At 37.4% G+C, this 24786-nt stretch overlaps 1 protein-coding gene across 1 annotated transcript in view; it reads left to right on the forward strand.

Annotated features, from left to right (window-relative positions):
* lars1b (leucyl-tRNA synthetase 1b) overlaps positions 1–22061 on the forward strand; it is a 36730-nt gene extending 14669 nt beyond the window's left edge. Inside the window, exons 18-32 of the mRNA XM_084138235.1 lie at positions 110–192; positions 1488–1626; positions 4574–4786; positions 5066–5123; positions 5531–5594; positions 5824–6007; positions 6821–6911; positions 7127–7267; positions 8319–8459; positions 16498–16608; positions 17821–17931; positions 18606–18710; positions 19242–19337; positions 20720–20852; positions 21280–22061. Coding sequence (XP_083994361.1) covers positions 110–192; positions 1488–1626; positions 4574–4786; positions 5066–5123; positions 5531–5594; positions 5824–6007; positions 6821–6911; positions 7127–7267; positions 8319–8459; positions 16498–16608; positions 17821–17931; positions 18606–18710; positions 19242–19337; positions 20720–20852; positions 21280–21482 — 1873 coding nt within the window. The 3' untranslated portion in view covers positions 21483–22061. The remainder of the gene's footprint in view (positions 1–109; positions 193–1487; positions 1627–4573; positions 4787–5065; positions 5124–5530; positions 5595–5823; positions 6008–6820; positions 6912–7126; positions 7268–8318; positions 8460–16497; positions 16609–17820; positions 17932–18605; positions 18711–19241; positions 19338–20719; positions 20853–21279) is intronic.
* Positions 22062–24786: the final 2725 nt, after the last annotated feature.

The following is a 24786-nucleotide window of genomic DNA, read 5'->3' on the forward strand; positions in this document are numbered from 1 at the left end:
TGGCATTGAGGAGATTGCAGTGGAAAATTGTCATGTTGCTTTGGGGTGCCATTCTTGCTGGAGAAGCTTCATTAATATGTGAATATTGACGTTATGCTTTTCTCTTCAGGTTCTGTGATGAAACCAGAAAGAACTTTGAAGCAACGTTGGCTTGGCTTCAGGAGCATGCCTGTTCCAGAACGTATGGTTTAGGTAAGACCTGCTTATGTCTGCCATTGTGGCTTTGTTGCGAGCTTTTCCGTATCCTGTTCGGTTTTTCTTTTGGAATAAATTGCTTGCAGGGCTTGACATTAACTTTTGCTCACCAGCCACTGTGGCTAGTGGTTTTCCAAAGTTACTAGCCACTCAGCATTTTCACTGGCCACAATTTTGACATCAATACCATGGGGAAAAACTGCCATAGAGATATTTTTAATATTATCTCATAAATTGGTCAAGTCACCTTCATTTATATAGCGCTTTTAACAAAATATATTTTTTCAAAGCAGCTTTACAGAGATAATTGGAAATTAAAGTAACAGAGATTGTTTTGGCTTTACAGCAGCTCTAGAATAAAGTTATTGTCCAGCTAAAGTTAGTTTTGATTGATTCACTTCTGTTGCAAAGATCATTAGTTATTAACTTAGGGTAGCAGGTATATTAGGCTGTTGTCACTTTAAGACTCAATGATCCATTATACTGTTACATGTCTTTTCTTTCTCAACTGTTTAAGTTCACTTAAAACATCACTGACTGCGTTTATGTGAATACTCACCAAGACTGGCATTTTGACATTATTTTGTGTGTATTTGACTAAGTGCAATAAGCAGCGAAAAATAACTCAATTTAGTACTGAGAGGTGGCTTTATGTGCTGCACTTTGGGTGTGAGCAAAAAATCTGCGGGAATGAGTAAAGTTCAAGCCCTGCAACACCAACAATATTCATCCAGATCAAATGAAACTAGTGAGTGAGAGGAGGCGAGTTTGTGTGTCGACTCGCAGAGAGAGAGAGAGAGAGAGAGAGAAATGCTCGTATCATGGAAAATGAGTATAGCATTTCAGATAATAATCTTTATTTTTAACAACACTACATTGCACTTAGTTTATTATTTCAGATGCCTTTTTAAAAGACTACAATTGAAAAATGTATATTTACATTTTTACACGCCAAAGTGGCTAGTAGGAGTGACTGCGTTACACGCCACTGCTGAAATCCATGGCGGGTGTTAATGTCAAGCCCTGATTGCTTGTAATAGTTAGGCAAATTGCACAGTTTTCTTTGCACACATCCTTTTGAAATCACCTCAGATGTCCACCTTTGTGTGAAGCTTATCTTAATCAAAGTCTTTTTGTAAGGACAAGGCCCATCTATATTTCTTTTGTAATACTCTTATTTCTCGCTCCTCCCTTGCCCCCAAACCACTCAGCGATACCATCAGCAATTTTCTTGCTGCTCCTTAGTGAGAACATTTGATTTTGTAGTTCTTTTATGTGTTTTGTTCCCATAGGAACCCGGTTGCCATGGGATGAACAATGGCTCATTGAGTCCCTGTCGGACTCCACCATCTATATGGCCTTCTACACCGTGGCACATCTCCTCCAGGGAGGGGTTCTCAACGGACAAGGACCCTCCCCACTGGGAATCAGGTATTATTTGCTCTTCCAGAAATGGCTTGAAATTTTCAAAAAAAATGCAAAAAAGACCATTCCATGCAACAGATTTACATAATACATGTTTTTTTTAGGCTGAACATCACTTAAGCAAGGGAGAATGAGGAAAGGTAGTTGATGGGGAAAAAAATAATGAAAGAATGAATGAATGAGGCATTTATATAGCGCTTTCATATGTACTACTGTACGCCCAAAGCGCTTTACAGTCATATCAGGGAATCTCTCCTCAACCACCACCAGTGTGATGAAAATGGAAATGATTTTAGACTGATCATTTGGATTTTGGAGTCTAGTTTTATTTTATTTTTAAATCATTCCCATATTCCCCATTTATTCAGCTTCCGCCTTGACATTTTCCCACTAGCATGGGTTAGGACCACTTAGTAAAATTAAGATTAAAATAGAGCGCTGCAGGAATGATGTATTTTTCTTGGCCAAAACTCTGAGTTTGCATTTTAGCACTTCTAGTTTGTCCTGAAGTCAATGGATTTTTTTGAGTAGGTTTTTGGTTAAATGTCTGAAAGAAGGTCTATGGTAAACCCAAGCTCAAGATATTTTCACGTTTTATTCTATGGCATAAAGTACACCAGTAATACCCCCTTGTTTTTTTTGTTTTTTTACTTAAATACGATTGCTAACGTGGCTAAATGGGACATTGAACGTCGTCACGCTGTACTTGTAAACTCATCTACTCACTAATCCGCTTTCACAGCCTCATTGTGTTTATAGTCGTGCTCTTGGAACCACTCTAACCCAAACCTTCAGGGAAATGTTTTGTAAATAAAGACTGAAGGAGTTGTCGAAGCTTAATGGTGGTGATGTGTTGAAGTCATGTGACCGTGGTGTAGTTTGTTTATAGCAGGGCCTAAAACTAACTTTATTCCCCACCTGCCAATGGCCGGTGACTTAAGAAAATTTACCAGCCATGAAAGTTATGACAAATTTTAGATGCCAGTGAAAAATTCACAATTCTAAAGCTACAACTACTGGCCTAATATAAATTAAATCTAATAATTAAAAACCTTAAATTTAAGCAATCAAATGTAAAATAACACTGCATATAATCTTCACTGTTTAAATTAAACATATGTTTTTCAGTCAAGAGCAGTGAGAGACTTTGTCTTTTGTTGTTTGATTAACATTAAACACACAGACTGCAGGGATATTAGGCTGCTGTCACTAAGGGTGTGTTCACACTTGTAATTCGGTTCGCTTGGTTCACAAACAAAAAAATTGAGTCCTGGTCCGCTTAGTGTTCACATTGGCATTTTAACACTGAACCTAAAGGCATAGGGATACATTCAAAACCTGATTGGTCAGCTTTTATTACGTATATTTTGTTACGGAATTTACCGAACATCCAATACAATGCTGTGTGCTTGGCTAAATGCGCTCGTTGTACGTGTTTAGCCTAAATATGATGTTTTTTTGACTCATTGAGACCTTCTAAAATGTGTAAATGTGTCAAACCCTTTTCTTTTCTAAGGTCATCTTGTGACATCATGTCCTGTTTTTTGGTCCGTGTTGCGTTGATATTTCATTCGAACCACACCAGAGTTCGTTTGGAAGCGGAACGAGACCCATCTTTTCAGGGTTGTCAGTCCGCTTGTTTGGTGCGCACCAGGGTTAGGATGGCAGTGTTCACAATTCACACATTCAAATGAACTCCACTAAAAGAGCAATCACACCAGAGTTCGTTTTAATCCAACCACACATGCCAAGCGTGAACACACCCTTAAAGACCTAATGCACGGATCCAATACTGATAGACATGCGTTTTCTTTCTCAACTTTTTATGTTCACTTAAGACATAACCGACTATGTTTACTAGGATTCTTGCCGAGGATTTTTTTTTTTTACATAATTTTTTGTGAATTTGTCTGTTCAAGTGTAGGAAGACATGAAGGGGAGCTCAATTTAGTGTTCATGCACTGTCTGAGATGTGTATGGGAAGCCAAACACACCAAATGTGGGGCGAAACTGTGTGATTTTATAGAGCTTGAGCAGCGCTGAGGTGCAGCTCAAAGGACCAAGCCATGTGACCTACTCAACATCACAAGGAGGATGTGTTTGTTAGTGCCACCGAATAGATCTCACCGGCGCACCACTGACCACTGACATTGCAGCATGAACCACATATTCATTACTGCTTTGCAGACGTTCAGGGGGTTTTCCCTGCACATAAAATAATGCAGATCAGTATGAAGTTATTAGTTATAGTATAGCTAAAATGCCCAAGTATGTTTTATTTTTGTACTCCTTGATCTAGTTATTGGATGCAGCACTGGCCTGTCAACTGTCCGGAGCATCGTTCACGTTTGTTCATGTTCTCACAACATTGCATTGTTAGAATTCATAAAAATATTACTGGCCAACTGGCAATTGACACCATTTATTATACTCACCAACAAGATTTGTACTCTCATTTGGCACTTGGTGAGTTAATTTGTGAAGATTGTCAAAATGTTAACAGAGCTTATTTTCTGCAATAATCCAAAAGGGCCCTATTTATAAGCCAGTATGGCTTCTGGGGAGTCCCTTTTTTACAGAATGGCTTCTTTAAATCTGTAAATATGAACTTCTTGTGTTCTGTGAATAAACAAATAAACAAAAGCCAATGGAAAAATCCTATTGGGTTTTTGTTGAGGGAACCAGGGCGATGCCAACTTTCCTAGGGCTGGACTACAGAAGTACACCATCATTGCAGTGCTCTATACAGTAAAATAATGAATCAAGCAGTAATATAATGCAAAACATGATATTAAATTGAGTACAATTTAAATTTTACAATTAAAAGGAAAACTTTACTTAAATTGAGAACAAAAACGACATGGAAAATGTTGTCTGAATGTCCTGCCACACATGTTTATTGTTACTTAAGTAAAAATAGTAATGATACACAGGAACATATTTCTTCCCCCAGACCCGAGCAGATGACGAGAGAGGTGTGGGATTACATCTTCTTCAAAACAACACCTTTCCCAAAGACGGACATCCCGAAGGAGCACCTGCTGAAGCTCAGGAGGGAGTTTGAGTTCTGGTACCCTGTAGACGTGAGAGTATCAGGGAAGGACCTGGTGCCAAACCACCTCTCCTATTACCTCTACAATCATGTAGCCATGTGGCCCAAAGACAGGTACAATGCTGTTTACAGACCCTATAACAAGTATATTTTTATTGTGTATCTCAACTTGCCCTATGTTTTGCAGTCCAAATTGTTAATTTTTTCACATTAAACAGACATGAGAGTAAGTAATATGTATGTATATATACTGGATGGATGGATGAATGGATGGATCTCTAGATAGATAGATGGATAGTTCAGCTGCTAAATTTCAGTTGTTTAATTTCACTTTGTCACTCTTAATTGAGATTTGCACTTGCAAATTTATTATTATTATTATTTTTTTAATAGTGGAAAATGGCCACAAGCAGTGCGTGCCAACGGTCATCTTTTGCTAAACTCTGAAAAGGTGAGTTGAATTTTTCTGTTTTCTTGTCAGGAATCATTTGTGGCTTCACGACATGCGCTGACTTTACTCTAACTTTAGCTACGATGGAATGGAATTTGTTTCAGTATAATTGTGAGGGCCACATATCTGGGAATATCCTTACAAACATAGTCTAATCTCCTTAAGTCCATAAATCACCCAGATAATGCCTTAATTAAAATTCAAATTAAAAAGATATATATAAGGTTTTCATCTTATTAATGTTTTTGTTTTACTTTTGTCAGCTTTATTTCAATTAACGAAAATGATTGTGAATAGATTTATTGAACAATAACAACACTGCTTGAGAAGTTCCCCTGTATTTATGAACACGTATGTTGTGGTTGGTCCTCTTCAGCGATTTAATTAGCTGTGTTTATATCCACCAGATGTCCAAATCCACTGGCAACTTTCTCACTTTGAGTCAAGCCATTGCCAAATTCTCAGCAGATGGTGAGTCTTTCATAAATACCGGCTCACTAGAAGGCCAAACACTTTACATTCAGTCATATAGATTCAATCCTTATGCATGTAAGGGTTTATGTAGGTCTGCATATGTCATTGATAAGTGTAGTTGTCTTCAGTGCTCTTTTAAGTGACTTATAATGGAGATATAAGATTGTGAATGCCATATACCTAAATTAAATCCATCCCTCTCCGTCTCTGTCTGTCTGTGTCTTAGGTATGCGTTTGGCTCTGGCTGATGCAGGGGACACGGTGGAGGACGCTAACTTCGTTGAGGCCATGGCAGATGCAGGGATTTTGCGCCTCTTTACATGGGTGGAATGGGTGAAAGAGATGATCGCCAATCAGAACAACCTGAGGACTGGACCAGCTGACACGTTTAATGACAGAGTGTTTATTAGGTAACACTGGTGTTATAAAAAATCTATTCACACTAGAAAAAAACAAAAAAAGACATTCACTATATTACTACAACGAGTGAATTTTATGTACCAGAGTATATTGTGGCATAATAATGATAATAATGTACTGTTGAAGTAATTGATAAGTAAAGATAATAAAATGGTGATGGTTACACTATACTGTTCAAAGGTTTGGGGTCAGTAAGATTTTTTTTTTTCCTGAAAGATATTAATATTTTTATTCAGCAAGGGCACATTAAATTAATCAAAAGTGACGAAGACATCTATCATTTTATAGATTTCTATTTCGAATACATGCTGTTCTTTTGAACTTTTTATTAAGCAAAGAATCTTGAAAAAAAATGTATCAGGGTTTCCTCAAAAATATGAACTATTATGTAATATAGAACATTATTATAAAATCAGAAGTGTTTCTTGAGCAGCAAATCAGCATATCAGAATGATTTCTGAAGGATCATGTGACGCTGAAGACTGGAGAAATGACGCTGAAAATTCAGTTTTGATCACAGGGAATACATTACATTTTGAAAGATATTCAGATAGAAAACAGTGCTTTTAAATTGTAATAACATTTCACAATTTTACTGTTTTTACTTTATTAATGATTAAATTAATGTAGTCACGGTGAGGATAGGAAACTTCTTTCAAAAACTTTGAAAAGTTTTGCAGACCCCGAACTTTTGACATTCATTTATTAATTAATTTAGACTTTTTGGCAGCCATAGAGGCTCAATTTAAATCTGAAATGTGTTTGTTAAAATTGAATCCTACATGATCTGTGTCTGTCTGCAGTGAAATGAATTCCAGCATCATTAAAACAGATCAGCACTATGAGAGAATGATGTACAAGGAGGCGTTGAAGAGCGGCTTTTTTGAGTTCCAGGTAACATATACAAAATCACATCAACATCCGTTGGCTAAATACATTTTGTGAATGTGGGGTGGAGACATATAGAGCAATTACATCAGCAGTAGTAATATTAATTAAAAAGAACAATAAAACATTACGACATGTTATATTTGATATTTGTCGGGGAAATTTCAGTGTAAACTAGTAGTGAGACTATATGTAATAAACATGTTCTTGATACTTTGAAGGCTGCCAAGGATAAATACAGGGAGCTGGCCATCGAGGGCATGCACAGGGATCTCGTGTTCCAGTTCATCGAGAACCAAACGCTCCTGCTGGCTCCCATCTGCCCCCACCTGTGTGAATACACCTGGTCTCTGCTGGGGAAGGTGAGACCCCCTCTCTGAAGGATTGCTCGCTTACTCTTAAATCATGATCGCATCAACAATACAGTCAGATCAATAATAACATAAAATAGTTTATCTCCTAATATGTTTATTCATGTGATGACAAAGCTGAATTTTCAGCATCATTACTTCAGTCTTCAGTGTCACATGATGCTTCAGAAATCATTCTAATATGCTGATTCGGTGCTCAAGAAACATTTCTTATTATTATCAATGTTGAAAACATATATGTTTGAAGAAACGGTGGTGGATTTTATTATTCAGGATTCTTTGATGAATGAACAGAATTATTTTAAATAGTAATCTTTTGTAACAATACAAATATATTTACTGTCACTTTTGATCAGGTAAATGCATCCTTGTTGAATAAAAGTATTTTTTTTTCTATTCTTACTTAACCCAAACTTTTGCATGGTAAGTCCACAGTTCCACAAAAATATTAAGTGGCAAAAACTATTTTAAACATTGATAATAATAAGAAATGTTTCTTGAGCACCAAATAAACACATTAGAATTTCTGAAGGATCATGAAATTTAGTTTTGCCAACACAGGAATAATTTGCATTTGAAATTGTTTTCAAATAGAAAACAATCCTTTTTTTAAATTGCAATAATATTTCACAACCGTAATGTTTTGCTGTATTTTTAATCAAATAGCCTTGGTGAGTCTTCTTTGAAAAACATTTAAAACCAGCAATTATAAGCATACAACAATGTCATACTTTTGACATCATTGTGAATTGACATTCATTTAATTTTAGTAAGAAAAATATTCTTTAACTTAGCAGCTTTGGTATATGCATTCTGTCATTTATTTTTATTTATTATTATTATTATTATTATTATTATTGTTTTTACTTCAATTTGTCTATTTAATTTAGCATTTTAACAGCTATAGGAGGTTTTATCTCTACAAACAACTGATAATAACAGTCTTACTTTACATTTATCTTGTTTAAATTAAAGTTTGTGCAATTCCAGTAGAAACAGGAACAGAATGCATCTTTAACTCTCACTTTTTCTCTCCTTATAGAGCAGTTCTGTAATGAAGGCTTGCTGGCCTACAGCCGGTCCAGTGGACGACATCTTGATTCGATCCTCACAGTATCTGATGGACACTGCTCATGACCTCCGCCTTCGCCTGAAAGCTTACACACAGCCAGCCAAGGGCAAGGTATGGACTTCACCACATCATTGATCACCACAATACAATACAATACATTTATATTTCCACTATGTTTTGTCTTATTTTGTCAACAACATTTAACAAGAAGTTATGTTATGTTATAACAACAGGGTAAAACTTACCCGTACAATGTTCATGCCAAATTGACATGTAACATATCAGCTTGATGACAATGAGGGAACCAGACTTGAAATTAATCTGTGTTTTGGCAAAGCATTGCATATTACAGTGAAACTTGGGTTTCTTGAAGGATGTAACACACCAAGCCAACATCAGAGAACTATCACCAATGAAATCCAACTTTTGGTGCCTCACGGCACTGTCGTTTCTAGGCCAGAAACTTGTGTTTAAACACCTCGAAGACTACAGCCAATGGCCTTTAACTAGCATGCACGTTCTTGCGAGGAAATAACTCTCCAAAACAGTAGGTGGCAGTAGTCTGTATTTGTCATTCAAAAGGCAAACTAGTACTGCGGATATACAAACTGAAAACAAAGCAGCGTTTTTCTACCATATTGAATATGAATCACACTGTTCAGTTTGTCTTCACTTTTGTCATTCCAGGTGGCCATGTTGTTACTAAAATATTTGAATGCTCAGATATGTAGAATTAGAAGAGCCTGTGTGGCCTCTCTAGCTGTGTGTGCCATCTTGACTTTTGTCACTTTTATTTTACTTACATTTACATTTAATCATTTAGCAGATGCTTTTATCTAAAGCTACTTACAAATGAGGAGAACAATAGAAGCAATCAGACCAACATAAGGGCAACAGTATAGTGCTCAGTTAGTCTAGCACAGTACACATAGCAAGTTTTCAAAACAAATAGAATAGGTAAGGTAAGTGCTAGTATTAATTGGTCAGCTGCTGATGAAAAAGATGTTTCTTTAGACATTTTTTTTAAATGTCCGTGAGAGTGATTTTGTGCCTCTTTGGGATGGCACCATGAGGAGTCATTCAATTACAGAAAGCAAGCTTTTGGAGGGCGCATAAGTCTAAACTAGCGAGTTTAGGTTTATTGGTGCAGAGCCAGAGGTTGTTTTGTAGGCAAATATCAGTGCCTTGAATTTGATGCAAGCGGCTATTGGCAGCCAGTGCAAACTGATTAAGAGAGGTGTGACGTGGGCTTTCTTCGGCTCGTTAAAGACCACCCTTGCTGCTGCATTCTGGATCAGTTGCAAAGGCTTGACATAACATGCCGGAAGGCCCAGTAAGAGAGCATTACAATAGTCCAGTCTGGAGAGAACAAGAACTTTGACAAGGAGTTGTGTAGCATGCTCTGATAGGAAGGGTCTAATCTTCCTAATATTGTAGTAGTTGTAGTAATATGGTCTGTGAAGCCTAACTGATCATCAGTCACAACTCCAAGATTCCTGTCTGTCCTGGAAGGAGTTATGGTTGATGAACCTAGCTGTATAGAGAAGTTGTGATGAAGTGTTGGGTTGGCTGAGACCACAAGCAGTTCTGCCTTAACAAGTTTGATTTGAAGGTGATTGTCCTTTATCCAGCTAGAAATTTCTGTCAGGCTGAAATGCCAACAGGTACCGTTGGATCATCTGGTTGGAAGGAGAAGTAGAGTTGAGTGTCATCAGCATAGCAGTGATAGGAAAAGCCATGTTTCTGAATGACAGATCCTAGTGATGACATGTAGATGAAGAAGATAAGTGGTCCAAGCATTGAGCCCTGAGGCACCCCTGTAGCAAGAAGTTGTGACCTAGAGACCTCACCCCTCCAAGACACCCTGAAGGACCTACCTGAGAGGTAAGATTTGGATCACTGGAGTGCAGTTCCTGGTTGTTCCCATTTTCATGAGGGTTGACAGGAGGATCTGGTAGTTGACTGTGTCATAAGAAGCGGACAGGTCCAGCAGGATGAGTACTGTGGATTTGGAAGCTGCTCTTGCCAGTATCAGAGGTTCAGTAACCGAGAGCAGGGCAGTCTCAGTTGAGTGGCCACTTTTGAAACCAGATTGGTTGTTATCCAGGAGGTTGTTCTGTACAAGCACTGTGGTTAAACACAACTCGCTCAAGTGTCTTTGCAATGAATGGAAGAAGGGATATCGGTCTGTAATTTTCTAAAAGTGCTGGACTTAGAGTGGGTTTCTTAAGCATTGGGGTTACCCGAGCTTGCTTAAATGCTGTGGGAAAGGTACCAGTGTGAAGAGAAGTGTTAATAATGTGAGTAAGTGCAGGTATAACTGAAGAAGAAATGGCCTGAAGGAGGTGAGTGGGGAAAGGATCAAGCGGACAGGTAGTGGGATGATTTGAAAGGATAAGTTTGGAAATGTCTGCCTCCGAGAGTGGAGAGAGGGAGGAGAGAGAGTGTATTTGTTATGATGTGTTTGTCAGTTTGTGGTGTGGAGAATTGGCCGCTGATGGTTGTTGTTTTGTTTATGAAGATTGTTGCAATGTCGTTAACTGTAAGAATAGATGAAGGAGGGGGGAAGGAGGACAAAGAAGAGAAGGTTTTGAAAAGTGTGCGAGAGTCAGAATAATAGCTAATTTTGTTGTGGTAGAATGTCGTTTGCAGAGAAGGAAGAGAGGAGAGACTGATACAAACTTAGGATTTGTGCCACTTCCTCTCTGCAGCCCTGAGTTTATAGCGATGTTCACAGAGAACGTCAGACAGCCAGGGGGCAGAGGGTGTAGCGTGGGCAGGACTGGTTGAAAGGGGTTTAGTCGACAAAAGTTGTCTAAACAAGATGTTAGAGTGGAGCAAAGAGTGTCAGTAGCACTGTTAGTGTCCAGTGCTGAAAACTGAACGGGTGGAGGAAGTGAGGATGAAACTATAGAGGATAGGCGAGAGGGAGAGTGTGAGCGTAGGTTACACAGAAAGGTGACCTGCGGAGGAGTGCATGTTGTGACAGGAGTCAGTTTGAGGTTAAAAGTGACGAGGAAATGGTCTGAGGTGTGCAATGGAGTAACTAAAGTGTTGTCCGTGCAGCAGTAGCGTGTGTAGACAAGGTCCAATTGGTTACCTGATTTGTGAGTAGCTGTAGTAGACACTCGCTTGAGGTCAAATGAGGCCAGTAGGGTGTTGAAGTCAGCAGTCTGGGGTTTTTCAAGGTGGATGTTGAAGTCACCGAGTAGTACCAGAGGAGTACCGTCCTCAGGGAAGTTTGAGAGTAACACATAGGGCTGTGCCAGTAAACTTGACAACCGCACCACCGCGGTTGTAAAGCGCCACCGCGGTGGCTGAGGAGTACCGGCGGTGGTTTGCAAAAAAAAAAAAGTTTGTATGTGAATGCTGTTTTACATTAATATTATGACACACAAAGCTTTGTTTACAAAATAAATAATAGGTTAGCAATTAAAATGTTATATTGCAGGCGCAGCCATGGAAAAGTTTGAATTCATGACGAATGAGAGAATTGTGCGTGAGTCCATAAATTTAAACTTTGTCGGCTTTGAATTCTGGTTTGCGATCTTCAGCCGATAATCAGCGAATTTAAAAATATTCCATTAGTTATTCCATATAGAAAGTTGAATTGTCTACTTTTAAACAAAACAATTAAAAACGAAAATAAACCGACTAGCATATGTTTATGTATTCCGTATAGTGTGCAATTCTCTCTATAGGCGCGTTCACTGCGAAGATGACGAGTGAGCATCGTCAACTTCATCTTTGCAGCCCAACACTGACACAAAAACACCTTTATTAATAAACAATTCAAATGTCTCCTTGCTATATTTGACACGTTCATAATCATTACTTTTGCCGGTTTGTGACAGCTGTTGTGTGCGTTATTGGCAGCGTCACCCACATGAACGCGTCAACCGCATCAGCACCAGAACATGGAGATTTTATTTTAGAGAATGATCGCACAACAGACATTAGAACATAATCGAATATTCAAAAATCGTGACTCATCCCTGCATGGAATCTCTTTTTTCTTTTCCCATACCTTCACTCGCGTCTCACCCATTTCCAAAGGGGATTATAAACGTTTCTTCCTTTGTTCGCTTTTAGGTCGATTATTTTCGTATTCTTTACTGTGGTAAAGTAGAAAAAACGCTGTAGGACAGATATAGCCTACATTTTTTACATGTACGTCAAATTCTTTTTAACACAGTTTGTGCTTGTTATTAGACATATTGGTATAGGCGCGTCAAGTTCATTTGTAAAGCGCGTTTCACGCGCGCGGGTGATTTTAGTTTGGCTTTCTCTGGCAGCGCGCAAACATAGCTTAAATGTCTTGCCCATGTGGAAGATAAAATTCGCTCTTCATACCTTTTACAAGTAGAAAACATGAAGATATCAGAAAAGAGATTGATGGTCTCTTTCCTGCTCGTGTCCCACATCCCTCTCAGAGCGCAGAGCGGTAGGCTGTATCACGCGTCTTTGTGTGGAAATATTAAACAAAAGTTTTTTTTTTTCTTAAATAGATTAAGATTTTTCTTAAATAGAATAGATTTATTATATTATGTAAGTTACCAGTATTTACTGATATTTATTGCAATGCTTTAGAGGCTTTATTGTGTTGTTTCTTTGTTTTTATTTATTTATTTCAAAACAACCCCCCAAACACCGCAACACCGCCGGTATTTGGGTCCATTACCACCGCGGTGGTAAAAAACTGCCACCGTCACAGCCCTAGTAACACATCCAACTCCTCCAAGAAGTTACCCAGTTGACCTGGGGGACGATAAACAACTACAAAATTTATTTTAATTAGGTGAGTAATAGTAATTGCGTTTGATTCAACTGTTTCCAGTTAGAGATGGTAAAGGATCAAATTTCCATTCATTTGATATAAGCAGACCAGTACCTCCACCCCTCCCAGTTGGGTGAGGGGTGTGGGAAAAAGTGAAATTAGTGCAGAGGGCTGCAGGAGTGGCAGTGTCCTCAGGTTTGATCCAGGTCTCAGTTAGGGCCATAAGGTTGAGACTTGAATGAGTAGCAATAGATTAAATAAAGTCTGCTTTGTTTACAGCAGACTGGCAGTTCCAGAGACCAATTGGAATAGAGAGTAAAGTACTAGAGAACATAGTACGCAGATTGTTAGGATTGCACTGCCTCCAATGTATAGAGCGCGATTTACTTGTTAGTAGTAATAGTAAAGATTTGAAAGCACATAGTGAATACAGTTCACTAAAACAGATGAGAACAAGCTGTACAAAAAGGAAAGAAAGGGGGAAGAAGCAATTCTCAAGTGCCTTGTTGGTGTCTTTGCTCGGTGGAGTTGCGCAGGTCGAGTCGCTGGTCTTTACTAGGGCTGGGGTAAACGATTATTTATTAAACGATTAGTCGGGCGATTATTTTATCGATTAGTCGACTAATCTAACGAATAATTTGAATTAATTATCCTGTCTGTTATTCGCATATCTGTCGAACCGTTACTCCGATGGATTTCAAACTCGACAGCTGTCTGGGCACGAGTAAGTGCAGTGCCAAGTTTGACGTTATTTGGATGAGAAATGCAAAAGATATTGTTAAATATATCAGTAAAAGCAGCACTTAGAAGGTTGTGGTTTAAAAAAATAAACATTCTGACATAAACACACTGTCAGCTGACTCAGCTACAATGTTTACTTCTGAATAATTTAGTATAAACGTGATAAATCCATTTTGATTAATTTGAGTAAAATTTTTATTTTCTTTACCAAGAAAGTGGCAAGATACCACTATTTTCTGTTTCAAACTTTCACATAGCATCTTTAGGTTATAATAACATAAATAATTCAAATCCAGATTTTGATTTTCAAAGATTTATTATAAAAACAGATTCATGACACGTTTTTTTTTAAATGCAATTAATCCACTGAATCAATATAAAAGTTATTTTTCATATTGAAACTGTTGAAAATACACAACAAAGTAAGTTGATCCACATGACAGCCTCTGAACTCGGTCAATAACGTTTCTAATCTTATATTTAGCACGTACTGGACTAAACATAGGGAACATTCAATCAGCCATCGCTAAGAGATACCTTCTGAATTTTTTTGACGGCGATCAGCTGTAAAATGGCTTTGGTCCTGCTCGGTTTTCGTTGACTGAGTACAAGAATTGAAAGTTTTTTAAAAGATCCACTGGGGTTCACGTGTCAGCATTCGACATAAGTTTGACGCTGTCGTGTGAGAACAAGCAACAGTCGGCATTTCTCTTCCTCCCGCGTGCCTCATCTTGTTAATCTCCTCACGTAAATGATTAGATTTCGATGGCTTACGTTTCTTCCCTACGGCAGAATCCACCACAGGTTCATCAATGCCGTTAAATTTTTTTCTTTGTTTGTTGATCAAAAAGTGCAAAGTAGATAAGGAAAACTAGGATGCCGGGTGTATTCAAAGCGCCACCGTTACTGTTTACAATGCGTGGAATGGTGCGCTGTGATTGGTTGAGCGGATTTATCACATTCTGCAGAGAAAGGAGACTGGCGTTTGTCGCGGTTTGGAAAGAAAGGGGGAAAACATGACAGAATAACACGGCGGGCGGTGTGTGTGTGGCGAGCTGTACCTCCGGGAATGGTACAAAAAATAATAATAAAAAATAATAAAGAAGCGTCGACGCAAAAAATATGACGTCGACGTAATTTTGACGTCGACACGTCGACGTCATCGACGCACCGCTACAGCACTAGTCTTTACACTCTTCGCTTTTCACACGATTAGGGGTTCACACAAGGGCTGCTGCGGTGCACTAACCAATTAACTTCTCGCTAATTGGTTCGCTAAGCCGAACAGCCAATCAGTGATCTCTAACCAACAGCTCTGACCCCAAATCAACATGATCAGGGAACCAAAAAAAGCCGTCGACTGTGTCCAGTTAGTGCCAGCGGTCTTGGCAGACAGTCACTCAACAACAACTCAACATTGACTGACTGTCGGCTTTGTGTTACAGCGTTTAGGGTCCTTCTGAACTTTAGGAATTGCACCCCCTAGTGGATAAAATGGACTAAATTTGCCTATTTTCATTGATCTGTTTATTTTAAAATCATATTTCTGCTGTTTTATCGTTATGGTTAAAACTCGCCAAGCTTTGCACTCATGAACTCACATCCAGTGAGACTGGATGTGTAGTTGCATAGCAACTAGTGGTTTACTTGTAATTTTCAAAACCTCAACCCTGCTACACGACATAAAATGTTCAGTAATTTCTTTATGAAGATTTTCAGTTAAATGTTTTACGGGAGCTTCCTGTTGGGTTAGAATTAGTAGCATCCTTGTAAAATCCTCGTAACATTACGAGGCCGTTAGACAGAGATCCTGCACTGAAACAGAATTGACCTCAAGAATGAGTTAAGTCTACAGCTGTCATGTAGAGTGAGTTCAGCGCTGTCCCAGACCTCCCCTGACAGAAGAGTAGTGCATTATCCCTCGCTTTTATCATGGGACGTTTCCCTACAGTCTGTTTCTACCTATGCCGATCCTTACGTAAGCGTATGAGTCAAAGCTCTGAGGAAAGAGGCTTTTCTCAGTCCTGTTGTTGAGACCATGTGGTAATGGATGTCGCTTTGGATAAGGAGTTGTTGTGCTGATGTGTTTTAGACTGTGAAGGAAACTATACTGTTACATGTAATGGAAAAAACACCTTCCCTAGATTTACTCCATTCCAGTCAATATTCTTTATGTGTGTGTGTATGGTCACACTTTAGATCAGGGTCCAATTCTCACTATTATCTAACTATAACTATGAATTTTCAATTCAAACTCCTATTTACTGCTTATTAATAGTTAGTAAGGTAGTTAAGTTTAGGTATTAGGTAAGACTAAGGGATGTAGAATATGGTCATGCAGAATAAGGCATTAATATGTGCTTTATGCAGTAAGTACTAACAGCCAATATCCTAGTAATATGCATGTTAATAAGCAACTAGTTAATAGTGAGTTAAGTGTTACCATATCAATTATTGATGTTGTTATTAATATATCACAATCAATTTACATAATGATTGTAGAACATGTTTAGTGTTCAGAATTCTTGACATTAAAGCTAATAAAACTTAATTTTATTGTACTTTCTTGTGTAATGGCCATTAAACTCTATTATCTTAAGTTTGTTTAAGTTTTTTCTTTGTCATCCACAGAAGGGGGACAGCAAACCACCAGCTAAGCCCACGCACTGCACCATCTATGTAGCGAAGACCTACCCACCCTGGCAGCACAGCGCCCTCTCTCTGCTGGGCAAACATTACAAGGTACAAACACCCTAACCACAGCTCAGTGTATTGCTATATCAGTATATCACTCATACATCAAAGTGTGCCAATTGAGACAATCTTCACATATTTAATAGGGCTGGGTATTGACACAGATTTCAAATTGATTTGATTCCAATTGACTACCTCTTGACTAGTTTAGATACTGATTCAATATCAGGTATAGTACAGTGCCAATTTTCCTTAAGGAAAACAATCTTTTATCTCTATAAACTTTACATGGAAACCTGTTAGTTGGTACATTACTGTAATATTAAAGGTAACAACAGAGTCCAAATTCAATTGCTATTTATTTTTAAATAGAATAAATCAACATGTTTTATATAAATACATGTTTATATCAGTAATATAATTTTATTTCTACTCCAGTGCTTTATAAACATTTAAACTGACCGATTTATTGAAACACACAATAGATGAGATATCACAAACCGGTTTATTAAGAATATAATAATTATGTAATATAATGCATAAATTTATCGAAATCCTCTCTACAGTTGTTGTTGTTTTTCTAGCTGACTGAGTTAATAGACATTAAATGGCTTTTCTGAGGTAAATGTGACATTACGTGTTGTTCTGGTTCTTTCAACATCCCTTCTGATGTTCATTCATGTTTATTTTCATACTGTAACTAGTAGTAAAGAGAAAGATATAATCGGTTTACGCCTATCATACCTCATTAAAGAGCGTAATTTATTGTTTTACTTTTATTAAATTGACAGAATTTTAAAGTTCAGATTTGTTTCTTTTCTAAAGTAACCAAGCACAGAGTGTATTGGGATTATTGGATGGAAGGCGCGCTACAAATATTTTTTTTTGTCAAGTTTTGTTTACGCATCAACAGCATAAACTAAAAGATCGATTCCTGGGATTTAAGAGTCGATGAATAAGCTAATCAAATTGATCAATTGATATTGTCAAGACCGCTCTAATATTTAAAATGGTTAAACACTCATTTCAGAATTTCTTGAACTGTTTTCAAGAGTTGAAAAAAAATGAATCTGTTTTTGTTTTTTCACAAAAGGACACAGTGGGGAATATTTGGTGTTGCATATGTAATTATGCTGTATTGGGATATGCAGCTATTTGATCACTTCTCCGGTACTATTTTAAATGCTGTTGAATTTAGAGGGTTAAATCTTGACCTGAGCCGTGAATCTAATGGTTATTCTTTCCCATTGTCATTTCCAGAGCAACAGTGGAGTTCTACCTGACAATAAGGTCATCGCCACAGAGCTGGGTGCCATGCCGGAGCTGAAGAAGTACATGAAGAGAGTGATGCCCTTTGTAGCCATGATAAAGGTAGAAGAGAAGTTTGGTACTTGAATACGATCTTGAAAAAACAGGGTTTTAGATTATTACTGGAATACTGTATCCCACAATGCAATGTATTCAATTAGACCTTCTATTTAAGTAACAAATGAATTAGTAAAAGAGGCAATATCATTTAACATTTTTTCTGCAGAACTTGTAAGAGTAGTATGTTGTTTTCAATTCAGCCATACACTTTACACACTTAATAATACATGTATTAAGCCGTATGCTAGTATCTTTTTTCAACATTACTTTTTTGTGTGTGAGACAAGTGAAATAAGCAATAAATTAAGATATCAATTATATTGTTTAATTTTCTTAATGTTAATGAACTCAATAATTACTATAATACCTTTTTTTGAAACCTTTTTATTAATGTTTATTCAGCAAGGATGCAATAAATTGATGAAAAAATTACAGTAAAGACATTTTTAATGTTGCTAAGACTTCTATTTCAAATAAATGCTGTTCTTTTGCTGTTCTTGTGTGTGTCTTAATTAGGCAAACTATTAAACCTTTTTTTTTGCTGCTGAACAAATGCTAGTTGAATTACTTAGTATAATAAATTTCCATAATATTATAGAATCAAATATTATGGATGTCTTAATGTCATAAAAATGCATTAAAATTGGTCCTGTTTCTGTTTTTCTGTGTTTTTCCAGGACAGCCTAGAGAAAATCGGGCCCAGGGTTCTTGATCTAGAGCTGGAGTTTGACGAGCGCACCGTCCTACTGGAGAATATCGTTTATTTGACTAATTCTCTCGAGGTAATAGCGCACAACTACTTAAAAAGCCAACTAAATGTACAGTTTCTATAAAACCAAAGGATTGAAATCAAGAAAGACCCTCACTTTCGAACAATTAAAGACAACATAAAATCAATATTAACTTAATGTATGGCTTAAGTAATGTCCCTGGACTTGTATGTCTCATCAGTGCACAATACTCTAAACAAAAATAATAATTTAAAAATGTTTTCTGCGCCTCAAACAACTTTTAATTTCTGCTGATGTAATCAAGGCCGTGTGGGCGGGGCAAATTATATTATCCAATCATCACAGTCCAGAAAGTTCCTGCTGAATAAAAACAAGCCCCACCTTACAGAATTTCTCTTTGAATATTGTATTTTACCCTAAAAATACATAGCAAAGGTGTGTTTTTTTTTGTGTTTGTTTTTAACAACCAACCAAACTGCAGTGTTGAATGCAGTGAGCCCTATTATTAGTTGACTTTAGGTCTGATCTCATTGTTAGTTGTCTCTCTCTAACCCCTCTCTCCCTCTCCGTCTCCTCCATCAGTTGGATCAGATAGACGTTGTATTCGCCTCTGAAGCAGATGACAAAGTAAAGGAGGACTGTTGCCCTGGGAAACCGTTCTGTGTCTTCAGATCTGAGGTGATGATGAGAGCCACTGAGGCCCTGTCAAAGCTGCAACACAGAAGCCTCCATCTATTGTCTCTCTCTCTCTCTCTCTCTCTCTCTCTCTTTATTTTTTAATGGTTGATCTGGCCTGTGCTTCATGCAGCTAGAGACAGGCTAATTTTAGAAGCACGCTGTGCATGGGTAATGCTTCTTACATTCAGCTCACTGTGGTGTGGTGTAGTGTAGTGTAGAGCTTTGAGTTGTTTTCTGAAATGCAGTGCTGACACATTTTATACAGCATTTGATATGCAGTGTTCCCACAACCATGGAAAAACATTTAAAATTTTAATATTTCACACAAACACACACACACACACACTATATATATATATATAATTGACATTACGTAAGGGGTAATGTACATGCAGCAGGTGGTTCTCTCAAAATAACCCCGACAGGATGATGAGGACCCCGACGCGAAGCGCAGCATTTCGCCACATAAATAATTATGGGGATAAGATATATTGATTTCAGATTAAATTCGTACCTGTTTGTATCTCATAATCCAACAGTGTACAAAACAAAAGTCACAAAATAGCAGCAGCTGCGTTTGCATGAAACGAGAGAGCAAGTCACGATACTGGATGGCATAATTAAATAACTGTACACAAAATATTGATTCGACTGAGTTTTAATGCTGTATTAGCTCACCAAACACAAAACTTCCACAAAGAAAAAACGTTCCTAGCGCTGCTGACCCGGTTAAGTAACCCGGATGAGCCTGCGCGTTATCCAGTTTGAGCGGTTGTTATCTGGGAATAACATACCACTGGATGGCGCTATTGACCAAGTATTCCATAGAATCAAGTATTCCACAGAGCCGTGTAATAAATATATATAGTTAAGTACCTTTAGAAATAAATATTTTATTTGATTCAAGTTCTACACGGCTGAACAACTGAAATAACTGAGAGAAACTTTTCTATAGATAAAAGCCAAATGGGAAAACCTACGAGATGCATACATGAGGAAAAATCACCTATCGTGCAAGTGTGAATTAGCTGATGGCAATCAGTCGTTTCGCGTTCAGTGTGAAAGCTCCATTCGTCGGTGATTCACTTAGCTTGATCGCGACGTGCTCAGTGTGAAAGGGCCTTTTGTCAGTGAGTCGGTGTATGACATCAAAGCCATGAGCAGAAGAGACTTCTTTCACTAACAAACATTAATATATATAAATATATATAGGAAATTGTGATGCATTTTATTATTTCAGGATTCTTTCTAATAATAATTCTATCTAATAATCATGGACAACTGAAAATACATTGGTCAAAAGGATATGAGCAGAAAGTGTCATATAAACTTGATCTGTATAATGTCGCATCCTTCAGCTGTGACCTCTGTTTCTCCTGTAGCCTGGAGTGTCAGTCTCACTGCTGAACCCTCAGCCAGCCAACGGCCTGTTCTCCACCAAGATCGACATCCGACAGGGAGACAGCAAAGACAGCATCATCCGCAGACTGTCCCGAGTCAACAGAGCCATCAAGGGTAATTTATTTTAGCATAGGTTTTCATGAAACTATTAAGATATTCAAGGCAACAAGCCTCAAGCAACATTTTAAAGTATCCAAATACTGTGAGGCCACATTATGCTACGGTGAACCTGATTTCACCATGTACAAAATGTTCCCGGATCGACATCTTTGTTGATCCTGGAACAACATTACAATCAACCAATCAAATTTGAGGGACAAGTCTAAGTTAATGTCAAGTTTAGGCTTCTAAATCAGTGTTATTCACCTATCATTTCCCTCTGATTTTAGGGATAAGTTATGGGTAGGATTAGGTTTAGGGGTAGGGATATGGTTAGGACTAAATCTATGAACAGGAATGTAGTCAAGTCTTGGCAAAATCATGCTACATTGCTGATCATGTTGCCATTATTTTTTTAACAACGCTGTTGTAAAAATTGCAGATTTATCCAAAGTGAAGCTGATGCGTTTTGAGGACCCTCTGCTCGGACCGCGGAGAATCCCAGTTTTGGGGAAGGAAGAGGAGGGTAAACTGCCCATCTCAAACAGTTCAGTCTTCCACATCAGCCTGCAAGAAAACAAAGTTCATATGAGCGATAACGGCCTGAAAATGGACATTGGGGACACATTAATCTACCTGGTCTAGTGACATCTGAAACTGTTATAATTTCATTTTCTCTCGTTTGACTATCTGACATGCATCTATAAACCATATTGTTCACAATGAATGCTGAGGGCGCTAGTTAATTTAGCATTATCTGGCATTTAGACTCCTGTTTCAGCATTTGGGAACTGTTCTGTCTAATGATCTGCTGTGTCTGTATAACACACACTATTGATTCATATTTGTTATCTAGCTTTTTATTCAGTAAAAGACCAAGAGGATCTGAACAATCAATTCACACTTATTCTGACCATATTTTGAGATCCCTGCAAATGACATTTGAAGGTATTATTGTACTTTTATAATGTTTATTTCTGTCTCTTTTCATTTGTAATTTTCACATCCGTCCTGTATTTTAAATTGTTTGCATATGTCAGCCGCAGAAGTCTAGTATAGGGTGTTTGAAAAGACGCATTCAGGCCAATAAGTTGTGAACGAACTGTCTTTTCACTGTAAAACCTTAAGAAAGCACAGTTTTCTCTTCCTTTTCTCCCCGGTAAATTATATGTATTCAATGAAAAAAAGAAAGATGCTAATAAAATTTACATTTGTTTCCTTGAATGTCTCTGAATACAGATGCTTCCTCAAGCATGTCTTCAAGTGGAGTGTCTGTTATTCACTATTACATTTTAATGGTTTATATAGGGAGAAATAAATACTATTTGGTTTGTCATTGAGTTTAAAATAAGCTCTTTGTTTTTTCTAAAATCCTTCATGCACTTTTTGATAAAATGGAATGTTTCTTTGCTTCACCCTTTTATGCTGTGACATTTCTTCCTTTAAAAATAATGGTTTGATCTTTCTGGGAACATTAGTGGCAGTGACATCATCATCATTTTTAATTACATTTACATTTCTACTAGCCCCATCAAGCTCAATACATATGAACCATTACTCTGTGTATCATTACAACTTTGATATGGAAAAATCACAGCAATCCTTTTATGTTTTGGAGTGGAGAACACTACTGTTCAAAAGTTTGGGGACAGCAAGTTTTTTTATATATATAAAATTAATACTTTTTTTACTTTTTTTTTTTAAGTTTTACTTTTATACATTATATTTCATGTAGGTAAAGTAAAATGTGTTCTTTTAAAATTTCTATCCACAAAGAATCCTTAAAAAAAGTAATCACATTTTCCATAATATTTTACAGCTGTTTTCAACATTAACATATGGCTGCATTTACACTGGCACAAAAGGAATCATTGCACACGTGTAAACACAAAAATCTACATTATACGATTCCTTTCTGAGCCTCTTCGAAGTGTGGTTTTAAATCGTATACGATGGACCCGTGGTCTTTTGTTTGTCATCTGATTTTTTTATTTTTGTTTTTAGCAACCGTGTAGAACACTTAGTCTGTTTAAATCAAACTCGTACTGGCAAAGTGTCCAAAATCATCCTCAAAATCATTAACTCTTTCCGTGTTTTTACTGTTACACGGTAGGGGAGCGCTATTACACATCTTCTGAAAGATTACTGAATCTCCAGATCAAAAAAGGCAGAGACAAGCAGAAACAAGCGATATTATATGTAAGCATATCTGTGTTTTGATTATTATTGTGATTTGTTGTTGTTGTTGGACGATCTGGATATACAAAAACAGGATTTTCCCATCTTTTTGCTCAAAATGTTGCTTTTTTAATTAAACTTACCCACATTCAAGTGTTAATAAAAAATAATAATGGATGAAGGTAGAATAAAACAGGGTTTTTTTTTTGCTTAAAAGCAGAGGCTCTGTTATTTCTTTTGATATATTGCATATTCAGAGATTGATTTTTTTTTTAAATTCAGCCATGACATTTTTGTGAAAATGATTAAAAAAGGTTGGCAGAGGCTGGCAACTTTAAAAAATATATATATTTATATAAATATATATAAATATTGCCAACTGTCCAGGCCGCTTGTTGGCCTCTCATTCATGATTTTACAAATAAAGGAGTGGAGGATGACGTTCATCATGTATGACGTTCATCACGCTGTCATGTGCCGATTTGGACTGAAATATTACCATAGACAGTAAAAGAAATGGACACAGCGACCCCATAGACTTCGACGGAGACAAGTGAAGTCAATTAGAAGCACTCACTTCCTGATGGCTGAGCGTACTGCGCAGCCTCAAACTGAGCTTGATGATGTAGATGTGACGTGAGCAACCTGTCTGACAGTTGTAAGTCTTCTAGTAGCTGTGCCAAGAGAAATCTGAATCATTCCCTTCCGAATCTTGCAGAGACGGAGAGCGTGAGTAGAAGCTGTCCATGAGCTAGGAGCAGGAACAACTTTATGACTCTCTATGGGCTTCTCCCTTTACTTTATGCCTCCACGTCCCCTCGATTGCCTGCGAGCTTCTCCTCCTGTCTATACGGTAATTTCTCTACTGTGCGACAGAGTCGCGTGGTTATGATGCAATCGTTAGCCTATTTTTACAAAACCGGCTTCTACGGGGCCATAGTGTAAGATACAAGGTAATGGAGCCTTTTATACATTGTCGTGTTTCTTTAGAAATAAACAATGGACAAATGGAGTCTTTAAACGCCTTAGATGTAAAATTATTCGCTGTCAAAGTGACGCCAAAATGAATGGGAGTCAATGGAATGCTAACAGCAGGTGATGGCTTGTTAGCCAATAGATGCCCCCATAGAAGGTACGCTTTCCGGGTGCTGGATTACCCCCTTGAATATTACGGAGGTAGAATCGTTAGGAATAATGTATGTTGTTAAAACAAAAATCATACATCGAAATAAAATACTTGATATGAATGAAATAATACTTCAAAACTTTCCATGATTGACTTCACTTTTCCGATGGAGGGCAAACGACCGTTTTAGTTACATTAATTGGGATTCTGTTATTTGATTTAACTGAAATTTAGCAATCAAAGAAATACATCTGAAATAAACGCCTATATTTTTAATTGAAGGGATGTCAATTGCAATAAAATATAAATACATGAAATTATTGTTCCCAATTAGCTGAATAATGAATAATTAAGGCTTTGGAAATTAATAATTCCATGAATGATAAAAACATGAATTTTGAAGGTGAAGTATGTAGTTTCTGCGATTTATGCATATAGGCATTCTAGGCACGCCCTTGTAGCCCTAACCCATAATCATTACTATTGTTCACCTTTTACATCTGTCTGTGGGTTTTGCAAATATTAACCAATTAAACCTATTAAAAAGAGCTTGTGACTAAACCTCGTAACTCCATTGGATCCTCAAACTGTCGGCCAAACTTCAAAATGGAGTATTTGAGGCAGACAGGGACTACAGCGAGTGCT

The sequence above is a fragment of the Abramis brama genome (genome assembly GCF_963993115.1).
Source record: "Abramis brama genome assembly, chromosome: 15".
NCBI classification, from domain to species: Eukaryota; Metazoa; Chordata; class Actinopteri; order Cypriniformes; family Leuciscidae; genus Abramis; species Abramis brama.